Below are 20,515 nucleotides of genomic sequence, written 5' to 3' on the forward strand. Positions count from 1 at the left end.
CAGGACATCAATATTTTAAAATGGGGGTAAAATTAGAGAAGGCTAGCATAATAGGGTCAGACCAATTAAGGTTCAGATCTTAAAGCATGTGCAGATATCCCTGACTAGTTTCAGATCTTAGCTCATGCAAGGTATCTTTGCCTCCTTGTGAGCATTTGTAATCACTAATGCTCAGGCTATATAATGACCAAAAATATCTTTTAATTGGTTGAGTGTTCCGGTTCAGAACCGAGTATGCATATAAAAGAGGCGATCTGTCCCAATCTTATTCTCTTTCCTTGTTGACTTTGAGTGAAGAGGGATACTGAGCTGCTGATAGGGTGGGACAACTTGACGTCCATGAATTTATAGCACTTCTTTTTATTTATTTTTTTTGCATGCTTAATTCTAAGGGGAAGCTAGGTGGCAAAGGATATAGATCATTTAGTTTAGAATGAGGAAGATTCATCTTCCTGAACTCAAATCTGGGCTTAGACATTAGCTGTATAATCCTAGGTAAGTCACTTAACCCTGTTTGTCTTGGCTCCTCATCTCTAAAATGAACTGGAAAGGGAAATAGCAAACTACTCCAAGATCTTTGCCAAGAGAATCCCAAATGGGGTCATGAAATAGACACCACTGAACAACAACAACAGTAAAACACCTTTCTGATCTTAGGCAAACAATATTCGGAGTGTGAGTGTCTAGGTGGTCTGGAGAGTTTGGGAGATGTAGAGGATCGCTCGGAAATTCCACGAACTAGTGGACTAGGCATGAGAATACAGTCTAGTAGTATGAAACTCAAAGAAGCATGGATCCCTGGGTGCCTCATACTGTCTTAGAAAGCCACAAATGAACATAATCTGTGTTGTATCAAGAAAACTCCAAATAGGATATAAAGAATCACACTGAAAACGACTGTACAATAACAACATTGCATAATATTCTTATTTGTTTTGTTAAACATTTCCCAGTTACACTTTAATCTGGTTCTGACCACACAAGGGTTTTGCAGCCCTTATGCAGTTCGCTGATCATGAGAATGGCACCTATGGATAATTCTCCAGAGCTGGGAACTGCAGCCACAGTTTAGAGGTGATTGAACAGAAATTTTAAGTTGGATTTGCTTAAAGTGACCTTTCCCAGCTGAGACACGATGTCCCAAGAAGAGCAAACCCAACTGAGCTACCTGTCCATGCAAATGAAGTACCCTGTGAGGAGCTACCCTGTTCTTGTCTGTTTAGACTCTCTCTTCTTTCCTGCCTCAAACATGTATATGATTTGGAGATGAACTGCCTAGAGGGTAAAGCAGGAGGTGACCTTCTCCCCACCTGGCCACAAGATATGACTAATGTATGACCTAGGCAAGCAGATGCCTGAGGGAGCTGCCTCCCTTTCCTGTCTTCATCTCTTCCGTAAAGGTTCTTATGGTGACTTAAACCACTTGGAGACCTGTTACAAGAATGACATCTACCATCAACAAAGAAGTAGCTGTGATGTGCCCTGGAGCAGCAGAGACAGAAAGAAGGGGTAAGTACCTGGTTCAGAAGGCTAGTTGATTGCCTGCAGAAAATACCTTATTGTCCAACCCCATCTACAAATATATCTACTATTTACAGTTTGAGAGATTTAATTGGGACACTGAGTGACTTGTCCAGTCACAAAGTCATTATGCATCAAAAGTAGAGTTTACTGAATTGGAAGTCAACTTTCTCCTCTATGAAGAACTTTTTGAAATCCTATCTAACTTTCTAGCCCTAATTCAAGTGCTGTTTCCTTCAAAAAGATTTTATTGACTAGAAATGGAATTTCCTTCTTCTGAATTTAGGTTACACTGTTTATAAATCTCTTGTATATTATGTTTTATATTGTAACCTCATTTAATATTCACAGTAAAAATATCTTCCTATTAGGACATAAGCTCCTTGAGGTTAGGGAGTTTTAGTATTACATCACAGCAGCAAAGTGTTTTGAAATAGAAAGTGTTTATTAAATGGTCGATTGAATTTGAGTGTTAAGACTATGGCTATTACCATAGGATTGTTTCTCTTTGTGTCTTCAGGATTTCATTCTTGAAAGTATCTTTTTCCTCTTGAGTTTCCTTCCTTTAGAGAAGTTTAGGATAAGGGTTTTCATTGTAGGATCATGGAGACAGAGCTAGAAAGGATCTCAGAGTCCACATAGCCAACATTTTCTTTTTATAGAGAAAATTGAGCCCCAAGAAGGTTAATTGAGTTGCTCCAGGTCATACAGTTTAGTGGATGGAGCAAGTGGAATCAGAAAGACCCAGAGTTCAAATTCTAAGTCAGACAATTATGAGCAGTGTAACCCTGAGCAAATCATTTAAACACAATCTGCCTCAGTTTTCTCATCTGAAAAATGAGAATAATAGCAGCCTTCTAAAGTTGTTTGAGAATTACATATTAATTATAAAAGTGCTTTACAAATCTTAAATGCTAGCAATTATTAAGGTGGTAATAGAGAATCATACACTAGATATATTAGGATTAGAGAATCTTATTCTACTGTTTTGTTTTTGCTTTTATTGATTTCCATGTGAGAAAAATCAAGCCTATAAAGAATGCATATTTTTCTGATTATGACATATCACTGGCTAATACTAAGTCATACATAGTAGTCTATCATATATTGATAATTAATGTCATTTAAATCATTGAAAGACTGTTGAATGTACTGTGTACCCTCTTTTTTTTTTTTTTTTTTAGTTTTTGCAAGGCGATGGGGTTAAGTGGTTTGCCCAAGGCCACATGGCTAGGTAATTATTAAGTGTCTGAGGCAGGATTTGAACTCAGGTACTCCTGACTCCAAGGCCAGTGCTCTATCCACTGCACCACCTAGCAGCCCCTTGTGTACCCTCTTTTGTGCTATAGTGTGTATATCTGAATGTTATTCATATTCATATATTTAAAAATATGTATATATTTATATGCATGTATATTTATATGCATATATTTGTATATATACACACTCAGGCATACAATGGATAGTGAGAGATGAAATTTGGATCTGGGGTTATAGGAGGAAAAGATAAATTTGTTTAATAGTTTCAATGATCTCAATCTGCTCTTTGCTACAAAAGCTCATCTTTTTAATAACTCATATTTTACTGGTTCCTCACAGGAGCATATATTTGGTGGAACCTCAATACAATCCCTTCATTTTACAGATAATTAAATTGAATCCCATGGAGGTTATGAGTTATCCAAGGTCTCACTGGTGATAAAACTGGAATCTGAACATCCTTTTTACTTCACCTTGATACTGATACTGTCTCATTATAATTATATCTGTGTATATGTGTATGTGTAAATAGGTATATATCTATATGATGGAGATGGATGATAGCCATATATTATACTAAGGAGTAATGGCTAATAAAAACTAACATTTATGTAACTCTTCCTATGCACCAGGGACTGTGCTTTCCAATTATTATTCCATTTGATCTTCACGTCAACTATGTGCCAGTCACCGAGATAAGCACTTTACAAATATTGTCTCACTTAATCTTCACAATAACTCTGGCATGTATGTGCTATTATCATTCCTGTTTTACAGATAAGGAAATTGAGGCAAACAGAAGTGAAGTAACTTGCTCAGGCTCTCAATTAATATCTGAGGTTGAATTTGAATTCAGATCATCCTGACTCCAGGATGCCATTAACTGCCTATCAGTACCATACAAAAGTGAAGACTGTCCTGCCCTGCTAGTAATTGTCTGACTTAGGATTTCCATATTCTAATATGGAAAAACAACAATTACAACAGAGTGATGATCAGGGAGGTAGTGTTATCTGTTTAGAGAGTCAAAAGCATTGGAAACGCAGCCCCAGGGACAGCAGTTTGACACATCCTTTCTGGATAAATTATAAATTTGGTTTGGATTCCAGAACTAGGAAGGGTGAAGGTAGGAGGTGGACAGGAAGAGGAAGGGGAATAAAGGTATAGAAATCACCAATGAAGCTTTCAGGAAGACAGTTGGAGAGTAAAGTAAAATCTGGTGTGATCTTGTTGCTATCTGGAACCACTGAGATCTGTGACCCTGGTTCAACAGGCTTCATCTTCAGTGGTATGATCTGGGAGGCATTTCTTAGGATTTTGTTTTTCCTCTTGCATCCAAGGAGCTTCCTCTTCTTTAGACTAGGAGTTCTCATTGAGTTTGCAAACTCTCTGTTCCTAGCAGGCGGATATCCTATCATCCTCCTGTTCTTCTAAGAAAGATCCAGTATCCCCATTCCTCCTGATTAAAAATAGCCTTATCCCTGAATGTTACTAATTCCTGGCAGACTAGGGTTGCTGTCAAGAGCATTTCCCTTCTCTAACCCTTGGAAGAGAATTCTCAGAAGGTAGAGTCTAAGAAAATCCATCCTGTCCAGTCATCCATCTACCATCTGCCTGTAGCACCTCATTGGTCACCTCTTTCCTTATTAAATGTAAGCTACTCAAGAAACTAAGTCTATCTCTTTTTTAAACATTGTATAATCAATACTTCCTACAATGATTGAAAGTTCTTAATATAAGGCCATTCATCCATGGAAGATTTAACAAGATCCTCAATCAATATAGTCATCCATTTAAGGACAATTGAAATATGTGTATGTGTATTATGCATAGATATACATAAACATGCATACATAATACATACACACACACACACACACATATATCTAATGTCTTATCTAATACCAGACTGTGCTAATAGTGTGACTTGGAGAAACCCTTGGCTCCCTGAGAGAAAGGACCAATCTTATGAATAGTTAAGATAGGAAAGTACATATTGTAGCTAATACCTAGGAGTTAGGCAAGCTGGGGATCAAGCAGAACTGAGAAGACTGAGCTGGACTTGGAACAAGGACAGGCTGATAGAGGGAGCAGACATTGCATGACCAATGATGGCAGTCAAATGAGAGAAACTAAAGGAGGAGTGAAGCACAGACTGAGTTGAAGATGATAACAAGAACCTTTCCCGAATAATGGAAACAGAAACTTTCAATTTATTGCTATTTTTAATAGATGGTTTAGGACTATCTAAACAGTGCTGACCTAGTGGTTGGGGTTGAAAAGGGAAAAATGACAACTGATCATCTCTTAAAGGGGGCTGGACACTTGAAGTGACATTCTGTTTCTGTTAAGACTTTATTTTTTCCTCTTTCTAGGCCTAGAAATTTTGAATTAGATTCTGAAGGCAGAGGGAGTGGGGAGAGGGAGAAAGAGAGAGACAGAGAGAGAGAGAGAGAGACAGAGAGAGAGAGAGAGAGAGAGACAGAGAGAGAGAGAGAGAGAGAGAGAGAGAGAGAGAGAGAGAGAGAGACATGCAGACAGAGAGAGGCAGAGAGAAAGATAGTGGGTGTATGTGGATTTGTGTGGGTATGTGGCTATCTAGGGGTGGGAGGAGACTGGAATGGATATAAACTCTCCTTTAGGCTTCAAGGTCATTACTATAGTATGGCCCTATTTGTTTCCAAGGGTTGTGACTAGGCCACTGGCAGATATCACTAGAGTTGTTATGTATTCTGGGACCCTGTATATAGTCCCCCCCCCCCCCCCATGAGGATTACAGGAGATGAGAAGGTAGTCTAACTTCTTTTGTCCATCTACTAAAAGACTCCTTCCCTTTCTACACATTCCTAAGGTCAAGTTACACCCACAACACACCCTCTCACACACCCCCTGGGTTAAGCCTGTGAGCTCCAACCTGGCTCTTTTCCACTAGTCTTTGGAGGCAGAGAGTAACTGTAACAGAACCAAAAGACATAGAAGTCAAGAGGCGTAAGAAACGAACAAGGTGGAGGACGTTCTGTCCCCAGGGCAGTCACTTTTGCCCTGGATCTGTGCCATATGACCATAAGTGAAGCACAAGGATTGGGGGACATAACGAGGAAAGAAATTCTATATCCTGGTAGATACTGTAATGCAAAAATTTCCTATTTGCCTTCCAAATTGACCTCACCAACTAAAGGTTGCACAGTTCACCTAAGCAGGATTTTGAAAACTGTATGCAATTGCAGGCATGGATTTGATATTTTCCCCAGAAAAGTTTTAACAGGAAGTTGTAAAAATCGAGAGGACTCTGGAAAAAAGTATCACTCAGTAGATGACACTTTTCCAAATTCAACAGGTTCATTACTCTTATGAGTCTTTTCAAACAGGCTAAGAGAGTAGATGCTCCATTTGGAGTCTAACAATTACTGAAATTGTGAAAGACAAATGACATGTTGTTGAAGCAGAAACAAGTTTGTGTCTAGGTATTATTCTTGAGCTGCAGTCTAGGTTGCATTTAATTAAAGGTAAATTTTGCCTTTTACCTTCACTTCTGGTGACCAGTACTGATGGGTCTTCTAGATCAAGGTCACCTTACGCTAATGGTGTCCCTCTGGGGATTAGACCAGCATTTCTATAGCCCTGTTTAGGGAGGTCTTCGATCCATCTCAGTTACAGGAGATTTGTTTTTCTGTGCTTCCATTTTCAGGTAACCCAATCCCGTACTATGTCCTTTAATTCCCCTTTCACTGTGTTCCTAAGTTTTCTCACTGGAAAGAAAACTCATAGTGACCTCATAGCGTGTGTGACTGCCAGCCCAGAAATCTCCCTCCCTCCTCTATCAAGTCTGCCTACCTTTCTATAAATAAATGTCCTTCTCTTTCACCACCCCCAGCCAGTCTGCTCCTTCACTGTCAGTCTGTCTACAAGCATTTATGAAGGTTTACTACTGTCACACATTGCACTAAGCACTGGGCAAAGGCAAAAAAGTTGCCAGCTCACACTCAGATGGGGGTGGGAAGTGAAGGGAGATTAGAGGCAAACAATTTTTTCCGAATAAATGTGAGACTTCTAGAGAGCTGGGGTTGGGAATCAGGAAGAATCAGGAAGACCGAGGGAAATTCCTGCCTCAGAGACCAGCTGTATGATCTTGAGCAAGTCACTTAGCCTCGCTCTGCCCCGGTTTCCTCCTATGTAAATTGGGGATTAAATGAATTATATAGATAACGGAGCAAAGCTCAGAGGAAATTCTGATCGCCTAGTTAGCTATCCCACCAATAAAAGCTTCTTTTGGAGAGCCTAGGGGCAGGTGGCAGTGGCTTTGCCGAGGATATCTGTTTTGCTAATGAGGAGGAAAGCCCCGGATCCCGTCTTTGCTTTCTCACCAACCCGGGTGTGTGTTCCTGTAGGACTTTAGACAAGTCACTTCCCCCGCTCTCCGACTCAGTTGAATTAGATGCGTAAACGAAGTGCCCTTGCCTGCTTTGAAATGAAAAGATGTTCCCCACTTTCCTTCCACGCACCCCCAGAGGACCGCTGCTCGCGACCCCCGGGACGCAGGGTTTAAGGACCCCAAGCAGGAACTAGTCCGAGAAGGCCCGGGCATGCTCAGTTGCGGGAACAGGTCTGGGGAGCCGGAGGGAGCTTTGGAACTCCACGCCCCAGGGGTGTGGGGATCCCCGAGTCCGAGCGCCCAGCCCGGGGGTGGGCTGGCATGCACGAGGCAGGCGCAGTGGGGCCGAGGGGCTGGGGGGAGGGGGAGGAGGAGGGGGAGGGGAGGGGAGGGGAGGAGCGGAGGGCTCGGCGGCGTCCTCTGGGGCCGGCTCTGCGGCGGCTGGATCGGAAGCTGCAGGAAGGAGGATCCAGGGAAATAAAAACGACCGAGAATGACCTCCAGCAGGCTAGGCTGAACTGGGCCGGTGCTCCCGCGCTGCCTCGTCCAGCCCCGGCCCGCTCAGGCCCGGCCCCGGCCCCGGCATGGGGGACCGGGGGCAGCCCGAGCGCTCGGCCCCGCGCCCCCCCGGAGCCCCCGGGGCTGCGGCGGCCCTGGTGAACGGCGGCTTTCACAACGGCTTCCACCCCGCGGCCCCGCAGCTGCAGCCCCGACCCTGCGGCCGCGGGTCCTCGGGCGGCGGCGCGGACCCCCGGCCCCAGCCCCAGCCGCCGCCGGACGGGCCGCCGCCGCTCCACGACTCCCCGGCCAAGAAATGCAGGCTCCGGAGGAGGATGGACTCGGGGAGGAAGAACAGGCCGCGTAAGTAGCGCCGGGGAGGTAGGGCGGGCGCGCGGGGGGTCCGGGCCGGGGCCGGGGGGCACTCCGTGGGGCACTGCCCCCGCGCGCCCCCACCCCACGCCCCCGGATGGCGGGGGCGGCCTCCGGTGCTGGGCAGGAGCAGGGGGGCTTCCACCCTCCCCAGGGGCCCGGGCTGTCTTATTTGTGGTTGGGGAGAATGCTTTGTGGGGGACCGTGGCTGGGAGGAGGGGCTGCCCGTGGGCTCCCCGGCTCTCCCGGGCTGCGGCTCCTTACTCCCTTCGTTTCTCTGACGCTTCTCGTGCCCTTTGAATTGCAGAGTAGCCTCCTACCTCCCTGGGCTATTGGTGAACGTCTAGTCAGGAGGTGTGGAGTTTGACAACCCCCAAATCACAGCCTATTAAATGGTGTTTCCACGAAACCAATCAGAAGGCCACCCCGGGGGGACACACCCACTGATACCATGTGGGCTGGGACAGTACAGACCAATGAAAAGCCTCGGGTTTTTTTTTTTAATTTGGTATGGTTGGGAGTTTGTGGCTTGATTGTAATTTACTGTGTTTAGAAGGCTACAATGAGTTATTTCACAATACACAGCCTGTGTTATATAATGTTGAGTTCGAAAGGGTGTCTCCAAACTAGACTTTCTGGGATGTAAATTTGCAGGTCGTGTTTACAACTTGTATCCGAACTAAACCTTATTTATTCTGCTGGGACCTGCTCCTGTCTATCTTTAATGAAGCTGATAAATGGCAAGAAACAGTGTAAGTAAACTGTAGGTTTAATAAGAAAAGTAAGCACTTCGGGAGGAGGGGGCTAGTTGTGCATTTAAGAACAGCAGGACTTCTTATTTTAAGCTTTCTCTTCTCCCTTGACATTTTGTTTTCCCCTCTTAATTGAAAATTTCTATCGTTTCTTAAGTCTTTTAGAATCACATTGACTTTTTTACCCTCTTCCCTTAACGTACTACAAGACTTTAATTTGTGTGGGGCTGAAATTTTGGCACAAATGTCTCTTCTCTTACCTGGAATTGCGAAATCTTTTTTGTTTTGGAAAGCTCTTTAATGCATAGTTTTAAAATTTTGCTTTTACATTGGCTGGAAAACTACCTATGGGCTTGATGGTGACTAATCACAATGGTCCTTGCTACAGTGGTTTATTAGCTTGCTTGGCCACTTTGGAAGCTTTTAAAGATTCAATAGGCATCCAGTTTGTATTTAGAAGTGTAATGCACTCATCATGAATTACTGTATATTATATTTATTTTTTAGTAAATCTTTTATTCATTTTTCCAACTATGCGCAATGGTAGCTTTCAATTCATTTTTTTTGCAAGAGTTTGAGTTTTATATTTTTCTCCCTCCCTTCCCTCCCCAATTCCTTTGACAGTAAGCATTGTAATTTAAATTTGTATCATATTTATTTACTCATATTTTTATCATTCTCCTATTGGACCTCTAATGTAATGAATTCAGGAAACCTCAACTCTAAATCTTTTCTCGGAAGACTAAAATTGTGTTTTGCATTCCATATTTAAAACAAGTTTGTTGAACAATAAGTGGTACTATAGTTAAATACCTAGTCATTTAGCTGAAATGCAGTAAATAATTGAATACACTAAAATAGTCTTGTTCAGTGTTGACATTTTGAATTTCTGATGTTAAATGAGAGCTGTCTGAATGCTACTATTTTTAAAAGAAGATACTTTGTAGCAAATTCTTAACACATTTTATAACTTTGTATAGGCAAAGAGGAGTGAAGCATTAACAACTTCCGGAAATGTTTTTTTTAATAAGATAAACTGTGATTTTTGTTTCTTTTAAACCAATTCTCTTAATTAAAAGGAAAAGAATAGTTTGCCTATTTAGGAAAAATAAAACTCTTGTGGTTCATAAGGTATTAAGTATTAAGAGTCATTTGAACAGAAAATGTCAAAAATTAAGTGGATATTTTTCATTGTCATGTTTTCTTCTTCGAAGTTTGAATAGGCTACTTGGTATCCAGTTTGGTGGAGGACCTGCTTTGGAGTTCCAGGTCTACCATTGTGAGACTTTGTGACACTTCTCTCTGAGCCTCAGTTTCCTCATTTGTGAATTGAAGGAATTGAACTAGAGGACTCTTAAAGCCCTAAATCTGTGGTTCTATTATTTTTGCATAAATGTTAATAAAAAGGAAGTAGAAATGTAAGACTATTCTTGCTAAATACAGGGTGTACTGAAAGCTCAAAAGATAACAACTAAAACTTTTGGGATACTTTCTTACTGTATCTCTATGATCCTTGCATAAATATTAATGAGTAAACTTTCATTGAGGGAAGAGAAGAAGCTTCCTTATCAATGATAGTTAAGAAATAGGAGAATATTTTTGTTAAATACTATATTCCTCTGTGTGTGTGTGTACATGTGCTTTCAGAATTATAACTTATTAAGAGAAGTATGAGTAACTATGAGTAACATAGTTCTTTCCTACAGCCTTACAAATAATTACCTCCTATTTACTAGTTTGTACTTCCTACCTTCTGCTGTTTGCTTACTTCCAACTAAAAATGGGGGCAGGAGATGGTAGGATAGTCAGAGCCCTTCTGTCTACCTGGGTTATAGTGAGTCTTTAGGCCAGTGTCTTTCTGCATCTTTATGTTCCCTGAGGTTGTTTTTTTTGTCAGAATACAGGGTATTTGAAGGCATTTAAATGATCAAACTTGCTAGAAATAAGTCAGTCAGAGTAGGTATCTTTTGACTTTAAAAATAATGGCGAGGGAAGAACAGAATTTGTTTGTATTTCAGTGCAAGGGAATGTTACAGGTAGGATTGATCTGATCTTTAGCAATTACAATAAATTTTTCTCCTCTTTGGAGAAAACATATAATCCTATGCTTGACTCAGTCCCAGTACCATCATATGAGGTCCATCCAGAAATATGCAAACTTATTGCTATTTGGATGTCATTCTTTATTTACAGGTCCAGATAATTGATTGGCAGGCATAACCTGCCATTCAGCTTAAAGAACAAAAAAAAATAGTCATGTATTACTGAGTAGTTTCATTCTAATCTGTATTTATCTTGATAATACCAATTTATGTATATGTTGTCTGCTTATCCAGACTTGTTGAGGGCAGACACAGCTTTGTCTTTGTATTCCCCCTAGAATGGTTCCTGATGCTTAGTTGAGGCTTAATAAATGATTAATTTATTTCATTGAACAGTACAGTTTATAAGAATTAGAGAAAGTCAAATGGTTCAGTTGCTTCATTTTTACAAATGAGGAAATTGAGGTCAAGGAATTAAAATGATTTGCCTAAGGTCACATACATGCAGAAAGTAGCTGGGTCTGGAATTTGCTGTGAGACCTCAGATTCCAACTGCAATGCTCTTTTCACCACACTATATACTGAAAATTGAACATTGGAATGCTTATCTGACTTAAATGAGATAAAATAACTAATAATATTATGTACTCTTACAATCCCCAAGTTCTTATTTTTTTTCATGAAAGTGATAAGTACATTTTTTTTTAAAAAGACAAGCAAAAGGACACAATGTACTTTACAAGAGCTGCCTTGAAATTCTGAACTTTCAAACAGTAAAGCTGCTGTTACAGATGAACAGCAAAAGCAATGGAAGTACTGGAGAAATGCAAAGTACAATTAAAAAATCAAGCTACAAAAAAGAAAACATTAGGATGAGGCTGAAGAATTTTGGTTACTTTTTTATCCTTTTCTCTTTTTTACTGAAATGTACTTGATTATTAGTGCCTTTGACCTGCCCACCAGCTTGATGATTTGTAGAACTTGTTCCCACATCCTTCTGGGTAGAAAATGATTAGGAGAACTGGGAGAAAGTTCATAATGTCCAGACTTTTTTTACTTGAATACTGAAATCGGAGATACTGAAACCTGTAACCAATTTTGTAAACTACATTTTTTAAAATGAAATACTTGAACCTTTTAAAAAAAGACAGTTTAGATCTGGACCAGGTTTAGCAGTTAGAATTTAGATTCTACATTATTCCTGAATCAGTATAACTGGAAAGAAAGGGTTTACAGTTGCATGGTAGCTTGGGAAGTTATATAATGCTAATTCTGGAATCCCCCCAGAATTCCTGGTTGCCTTTGCTTGGGATAGATAGCTAGGCATTTTTTTTATCCTAATTAGTAATTCAGAGAGCGGAAGCTTCCTTACTTAGTGACCAGAGGATTTAGAATTAAACACAAAGGAAATTAACATTTATTAAGCTCCTACTGTATGCTAGGCTTCATGCTAAGGTATTTAAATTGCAAATATCTTATTTTTATCAAAGAATTGCTGAGGTCTTCTTCGCTCTGTAGTACTATATTCTATGTACTGATTTATATTTTGTTTAGTTTCTTAGTTTCTCCATTTATAACCTGGAACAAATCTTTTCCTGTCTTTTTGGAATTGCAGATACTAAATGCTGGGGACTTTTTGGATGATAGAATCAGAGAATTTCAAAGCTATTAGGATTATTAGAGAGAGCTGGATAACAAAATCTAAAATTAGGAGGGTTCTCAGAGGCCATCTACTTTAACCTCTTTATTTTATAAATGAGGATATGGAGGCCCAAAGGGCTGTGGCATCTTATCTAAAGTCAGTAAATAGAGACAAGATTCAAATTCAGATCCTCTTCAAATCTTTCATTCTCTCTCTCCTGTGCCATACATTATCTTGAATCATTTACTCCAATCCTCCTTCTTTACTGTTGAGTTCTAAAGAGGAAAGGTGACTTTTTCAAGGCTACTCTTTTATTCCATTCATTGATACACTTAGTTTTTATATTATCATCCTTTATTTAATCTTTTCCCTACCAACTGTGCTCTTCTTTGTAAGAGAAAAAAAAATAAAGGATCCTATAGTATTCAGTATTTCACTACTCTGTTCTTTACTTTTCTACCAAGAGGCAGAAACCATATTGCCTCATCTGTTCTCTGAGACTAAAGTTGAATGTTATCATTAATCAGAGTTTGTCTGCCTTTCAGTGTTATTTTCATTTGCATAATTTTAGTCATTATGTTTAATTGTCCTAGTTGTGCTTACATCACTATTCAACAGTTCATTTAGATCTTACCATGTTTCTCATCATTTGTTATTGCTTATTTGCATAATAGTATTCCATCCTATCCATCTATTAAAATTTGTTCAGTTCCTTCCCAGTCATTATGCATCAACTTTCTTTCTGGGTTTTTGTTTGTTTGTTTTACTGTCACTAAAAATATAGCTGAGTACTCCTTTGAGTACCTGATGAATCTCCTGAAGTGGTCATGTGGATTTGGATTTGTTTTTCAAAGATTATATTAAACATGGTAGTTGATTCTGGCTCAATGAAAATATGCAGTGAAAATCTGAATTATTCTGCCTTTAGAATATCGATTACTAGCACGATTGGATCCTGGTTGAACACATATAGTCATATTTAAGCATATGATGCCTTTTTTGGAGCTCAGGTTATTATATAAAAACTTAGCATATATTGCTAATTCCTACATGCGGTAGGAATTCAAAATATTAAATTGAATAATTGAATTAATTTTTGCCTTACATGCAATAGGAATTCAAAATAATATTTTTTTAAATTAAATTGAATGAATTTGTTAGTTTTTGCCAGCAAGAATTGGGATAAGTAAAGAGTATTGAATTTAGAGTCAGAAAGACCCAAGTTTCAGTCTCAGTTCTGACTTTAGCTGTTTTGCCATAGATAGGTCTCTCACACTTTTTTTAATCAAAAATTGACCTTTAAAATATAGATCAGTTTTTTAACTTTTTTTAATACAAAATGATTTTATGCATGTGTACAGAAAATTCTGATCAGAACAGTACTTGTTTATTTTAATCATACTAATCATATAAACTTTTTGAGTCACAATTTCCTTGCTTATAAATTGAGTATAGGAATATGTCATCACCTACTTTTCAGATTATTAAGTGGAATGTCCTTTGCAAGCTTTAAGACCCTGTATTTAATTGTGAGCTTTGCTTATGAGAATTCCACTGAAACCAAAACATCAGTCAGTTGGATGAGGATTCATAATGTTTTAAATGTCATTTAAGTCAGGGCTGTACAAAATTGGACCCACTGTAGGTTTACTACTTTAGTAAACAAAGCCGAGCTACTACAGAGCTCTCGCTAAAATAGTAAATCAAAATATATTGTTTCAATAAAAACTTTTAAAAGTAAGGTTGGACAATCTTGATTTAAGTGATTAAGTTAGAAGCTTATATCTCTGATAGGCCCTTCTCCTAAACATTCTGTCTCTTCCAGTAGTATTCTTATCTGTAGGTATGAAATTCAACAGCTAACACAAAGTATGTTTTGTTTCCTATGGCCACCATTTCCATGCATAGTATGGAAATGGCCTTTGTTAGCACTGAACTTGCCAGGCATGCGATAGAGTGGAGTGCAAGTTTAGAGTGAAGCCTAGTTGTGTTTGAGAATTAGATTGTCAAAGAGCTCTAGAAGGGGTCTGGAGGTACTTTTTGTTTTCAAGGCATAGGTCTCTTCTGCAAAGAGCCTAATGTCATAAGAATGTACTTTTAGACTGTATTGCCAATGAATATAATTTTTTAGCTTTAAGGCTTAGGCATCAAAGTTTTTCACCTTGGGATGACATGCTCCAGAGTCAGAGGGGAAAGGCATATGCTCTAGGCTCCTGCACTCAGTTACTTGGTAGAACTTTCCCCCACATCACTGGTCTGTCAGGGGAGGTGTCCAGTTACTTGATTTACGACATCTTTTAAATGTTTTATCACATGATGTATATGAATATGTGTGTGTGTTTAAAAAAAAGATGATTTCAAGTGGAAAAGATATTTATAGGAAGTCAGAGCAAAATAAAGAATCAAATAATCCTAATAGTAACTATATATTGTTCAGGGAAGAGACTAGAAGGACTAATGATATTAGTAGACTTAAAAATGTTGGAACCTGAAAAGACTTACAGATCATCTTGTCCTTCCCATTCATTTTACAGAAAAAAATCTGAGATCCAAAATGGGGAGATGATTTTCCTAATGTCGCACATTCAGCCAATGACAGCACTAGAACTTAAATCAGTCTTTAGAAGGGTAGTAGGTGAGGTCTCTCCATAGAGAATAAATGGGTCTTATTTTTTTAATTAAGAAAATAAAAATAAAAATACATCAGCAAAAACTTTAGAGGATCCATCTGGCTAAGAGGCTGACTGTGTACCAGGGTAAATCTCTAGAGCTTTCATAAACAAATGTGCTCTCTAAAGGATTCAACACTAGGGATATGCCTATCATATGACTCCCAGTCATCGTTCAAAGGAATGGGTCAGTAAGACATTCTCTTTTTCTGTGCCCAGAATACTTCTGGCAGTAGGGTGGGTGCCAGGAAATCTTTTAACCTGATCCTAGTGGGCTTCCTAGATTGTATAGAAGGTATGTCACTATCAAGTACATGGTAGATTTGTGGAATGAGCACAGGACCTCCAAAATCTCCTTGAAACTCTAGCATTTTCCAGATCTACTAGATATTGCTGGAGAGCTAAATACAGTATGACTGGAATCAGGCCTCCATTTCCTAAAACTTTTGAAAGAGGAGACAGATATCCTCTATTACCATGTCTTGAAGACACTAGGTCTCTATCACAGGTTGTCCTTACAATAACACCTAATGGGATAACAAGCCACTTGTGACTAGAATACTGGACTTGGGTTCAAATTTGTATCACTTTGCCACCTATGTGACTTTGAACAAGTAACTTCTCCTTTTGGGAGTACTCCTTCTGTAAATGAGGAGCTTGATTTAAATATCTAAGAACTCTTCCAGCTCTAAAGCCAGTGACCCCCTAAACTTAGTCTGCTCTTCCCAGCACCACAGTGTGGATAATATCAATAAAATGGGAAGACTGACCTCTTTCACTTTCAAGATAGTTATTTCTGAATGAAGCAATATCTCTATTCCATTTTTTCTTTGTTTGGACTACTACTAATCTCCTGGTGAGCCTCCCTGCCTCCATCTTTCCCCACTCTAGTCTGTCTTCTACTCAGCTGCTAAAGAGATTTTCCCAAAGTACAGGTATGATCATGTTACCCTCCCACCTTTCTAGTCTTCTGACACTTTCTTCCCCATCAAGGACTCTACAATCCAATGATGGTGGCCTTTTAGCTCTTCCTTACACAAGAATGGATAATTGACAATTCACTTTTCAACTCCAGGCCTTTTCCCTGGGTAAAGGGAATGCTTTCGCTTCTGTCTTCTGACATTCCTGGCGTATTTCAAGGCTGAGCTCCAAATTCATCTTCCAGAGGATTTGACTCATATCCCCTCCCTACCTCCACTCCCCCTACTCCTGGTTCCTTTCCTCTGAGATGACCTTCAGTTGGTTTTATATCTTGTCTCTGCAGAGTTTGCATGTTATTCTTCCCCACCCCCATGGGACTGTGAACCCATTGTAAAGAGAGAATCTTTTCCTTGCTTTCTATCTCCTGTTCTTAGTAGTATGCCTAGCTCATTGTAAACATTCAATAAATGATTTATTACTGGATAGTTCTATCAAGGGTTGCAAATTGGTGGATTTACATAAAGAAAATATGAGGCACTGAAAATGAAAGAACTTTTTGTCTTTTTAGGGTTCTAGATACTTGAACCCCCAGTGTTTTTATATTATGGTTCTTTGGCACTCTACTCTCAAACCTTTTAAAGCAGTCCAGTAATTGTTTTTCTTGCACAAGTTGAAATAAACATGTATGTGTCCTTTTATTCTGCACTGGTATCTAGTATCTAATCAGTGCCCCAGCCTTAAATCTTCCATTCTTTTATAGCCTCAGAAAGGAGTTTTGGATGTAAGTGTAGATTGTCATGAAGAAAACCTGGGCCCAGTTAGCCAGAATATACTGGAACTGCGTTTGATGCCAGGCATAATGATCATGGTCAGAGGAGCTTGATCCCCCACTGATCAAGAGCCAAACTGGAATATTTGACTTAGTTCTTGTTTAGTATAGGGAGGTTACTTGAACAAGTGGATGCTGTACTGTGTGAAGGTAAAGGCCCTGCAAAAGGGATTATTTAGACATTACAGACTCCATCTGGATGGTGGAGGCGTCAAGGGGAAAGGGAAAGGGAATTTTTTTTTTTTTTAGGTTTTTGCTAGGCAATGGAGTTAAGTGGCTTGGCCAAGGCCACACAGCTAGGTAATTACTAAGTGTCTAAGGCTGGATTTGAACTCAGGTACTCCTGACTCCAGGGCTGGTGCTCTATCCACTGTGCCACCTAGCCCCCCAGAAAGTGAATTTTTTTAGAAAGATTTTATTTATTTTGAATTTTACAATTTTTCCCCTAATCTTGCTTCCCTCTCCCCCAATCCCCCCCACAGAAGGCAGTCTGTTAGTCTTTACATTGTTTCCTTGGTATCCACTGATCCAAATCGAATGTGATGAGAGAAATCATATCCTTAAGGAAGAAAAATTAAGTTTAAGTGATAGCAAAATTACATAATAAGATAACTTTTTTTTAAAAATTAAAGGTAATAGTCTTTGGTCTGTGTTTAAACTCCACCATTCTTTCTCAGGCTACAGATGGCATTCTCTGTCACAGATACCCCAGATATGTGCCTGATTGTTGCCCTGTTGGAAAGAGCAAGTCCATGAAGGTTGGTGCCCCCAAATCTTTAGACTTGAAAAAAGTATTTTCCCACATATGAGATTTGTTTATAAACAAATTCAGATGGTGAAAGGAGAGATTTACTTCCCTCCTCATACTCTGAGATTGAGTGCCACTGGCCTTCTAGCTGGCCTTCACATAAGATATTCCGTCTCCAGATTCCTTGCATTTTCTTTGATGTTTCCCCATGTCTGTATTCCTCATATCTGCCTCCTAACTTCCCTGACTTTTTTAAAATTAAAGGCAAAATCTCATTTTCTATCAGAAACCTTTCTTGATTCTCCTTCATGCTTGTTCCTTTCTCACACTGATAATCTTCACTTTCTCCTGGCTCTATCTTGTTTGTATTTGGTTATTTATGAGTTGTCTTCTCCCATTAGATGAAAGCTCCTAGAAGGCAAGAACTGTCTTTTGCCTTTCTTATCATTCCCAGTACTTAGCACAATGCTTTATAAAAATCATACTAGATGCTTTAAAAAATTTTATAAATGGGCTGCTGATTGACTTTTGGAAGTACCACTGTAACTAATTTTGTCTCTGTCAGTTATTTCCTTGCAGATTAGATTTTTTTTTAGTGTCACCAAGTCTGTACACTGAAGCTCCTGTGCTTTTGGGGTTGGGGAGGAAGGCAGAAAGCCACTCTTGTCCTCACTTATCCATTTATTTTTATTTTGCATGGCATAACTAGACTATAGCCCTGAGAATCTGCATAATAGAAGTGGGATGGAGCTGCCTTTCTCCTAGCTCCCTTGAGGATCATATTCCACTTCCCTGTAAAATTTGAGACCATTCCCTAAAAGTATACCTTTCTCATTTTATTTCACTCAGACATATCATTTCACTATCTCCTCCTTCACTCCAGTCTTGGATGAAGAAGTAACAAGGCATTCTTTTTACTTGAGCTCTTGATTTCATCTGCTCCTGATACCTTCATCAATTTGTCTTCACTTTCACCATCATTCTTTTTTATTTTTTAAAAACTTCACTTTAAAAATTTGAGTTCCAAATTCTCTCCTTCCCTCCAACCTCTTCCCTTTCCCTTGACAAGGCAAACAATATATCCATTATACATGTGAAGTCATGCAAAGTAATTCTATGTTAGTCATGTTTAAAAAAAATAAGGAAAATAAAGAAAATGAAAACAAAATGCTTCAGTCATCACTCAGAGATGGATAGCATTTTTCATCATAAATCTTTGGAATTGTTTCAAATCATGTAAATATTTCTATATTAGTCATGTTTTTAAAAAACAAGGAAAATAAAGAAAATGAAAACAGAATGCTTCAGTCATCACTCAGAGATGGATAGCATTTTTCATCATAAATCCTTTGGAATTGTTTCACATCATCATATTGATAAAAATTGCCAAGTCTTTCACAGTTGATCATTGTTACTCTCATCCCCATTCTCACTTTTATCTTTTATCTGTACTTATGTACTGGCTCCTTCTTTCATGCCTGCTAACATGCTTAAGTGTTCCCCAGTAACAAATTGCTAAAGTACTTTCTGGTTCCACATCTCTTTCTGCATTATTTCATCTGCTCCTCACAAGAACTTTTTTTTTAAATTTATTTTTCCAACTACATGAAACAGTAGTTTGGTTTTTTTTTTTTGCAAGGCTTTTAGTTTTACATTTTTCTCCCTCCCTTTCTTTTCTCCCTCCTCCCCCGACAGAAAATAATCTCATATAGTTTCTACAGTTATAACAATGTGAAACAATAGATCCATATTGATTTTTTTGTTTGTTTTTTCCCAAGGCAGTGGGGTTAAGTGACCTGCCCAAGGTCACAACAGCTAAGTAATTATTAAGTGTCTGAGGTTGGATTTGAACTCAGGTCTTCCTGATTCCAGGGCTGGTACTCTACCCACTGTGCCACTCAGCTGTCCTTTCACAAGAACTCTTAAGGTAAATAGTGCAAATTGTAGAGGTGAGGGGACTAGAGCCCAGAGGGAATAATAGCTTGGTTCAGGGTCACATGGCAAACTGGTGAGTGAGGTTCAAGTCCCTATCTCCTGATTTCAAGACTCATTCTACGATTTCAGTAGCTCTGCTGAATATTTTTTAGTTGAATTCATGAAAAAATTTTGTGCAGGACTAATAATATAGTTGATTTCACCTAGACAATGTGCTCTCTCTTGCCAACCTATTTCAGGCTTTTTCAAACTGTTCCATGTCGACCTGTGTATTAATAGGATGTGTATAATGAATTAGCTCTCGTTCATATGTTGTACTTATTGTACAAGATGGTTTTCCACATCTCCTCAGTTGACACCTGGCCTGCTTTAGAAGCTAGAACTTGATTGTCTTGGAGAAGTGGAATGATTTAAAGTCTGGTATGAAATGGAACAGGATGCTGACAAGCCTGTTTGGCCCTGATTACAAGGCTATTCTGCTTCCTTGAGAGATGATTTATGAGCTACTCCCAGGTAGTTAGATATCAGTGACTTCCCTGGAGTATGAAGGTTCTGGTATCTAGTCAGGTTATAAAAATTAAGCCTCTTCATTGCTTAAACTGGGATTTGTTTAAGCAGGTAATGAGATTATAGCTTGGGCTAGGTAATAAATAATACCTTAGGAGCTATTTAGTGAAATGATTAAATCAGAACTTTAAGTTTTGCTTGTTAACTGAGGTCTTAGCTTCCAAATGAAAACTTCATAAATAACAAAGAAACCCAATGTCCAGTTTTTTCTTTTGATTGTAAGGGTCAAAGTAGAAAATACTAATAGAATGGTACCCAGCTCATCACCTCCAGTGCTATAATTTCATTTCTTTCTTAAATATACTTATGTTTAATAAAAACAAAAAATGAAAACAGCCACATTCTTTTTTTTTTTTTTGATTGCATTGAGTTATTCGTGATGGAGAA

At 39.0% G+C, this 20,515-nt stretch overlaps 1 protein-coding gene across 7 annotated transcripts in view; it reads left to right on the top strand.

The window, feature by feature from the left end:
• Positions 1-979: 979 nt before the first annotated feature.
• PANK1 (pantothenate kinase 1) overlaps positions 980-20,515 on the top strand; it is a 71,821-nt gene continuing 52,285 nt past the window's right edge. Inside the window, exons 1-2 of one of the 7 annotated variants that reach the window (XM_074233402.1) lie at positions 986-1,074; positions 1,401-1,509. In XM_074233402.1, the coding sequence (XP_074089503.1) occupies positions 1,443-1,509 (67 nt within the window). In that variant the 5' untranslated portion in view covers positions 986-1,074; positions 1,401-1,442. Of the gene's footprint in view, positions 1,510-7,722; positions 8,015-8,208; positions 8,776-17,555; positions 17,637-20,515 lie in introns of those variants that run through there. The other 6 variants (XM_074233400.1, XM_074233403.1, XM_074233406.1 and 3 more) reach the window with 6 other exon arrangements.

The sequence above is a fragment of the Macrotis lagotis genome, chromosome 4 (assembly GCF_037893015.1).
Source record: "Macrotis lagotis isolate mMagLag1 chromosome 4, bilby.v1.9.chrom.fasta, whole genome shotgun sequence".
Lineage (NCBI taxonomy): Eukaryota > Metazoa > Chordata > Mammalia > Peramelemorphia > Peramelidae > Macrotis > Macrotis lagotis.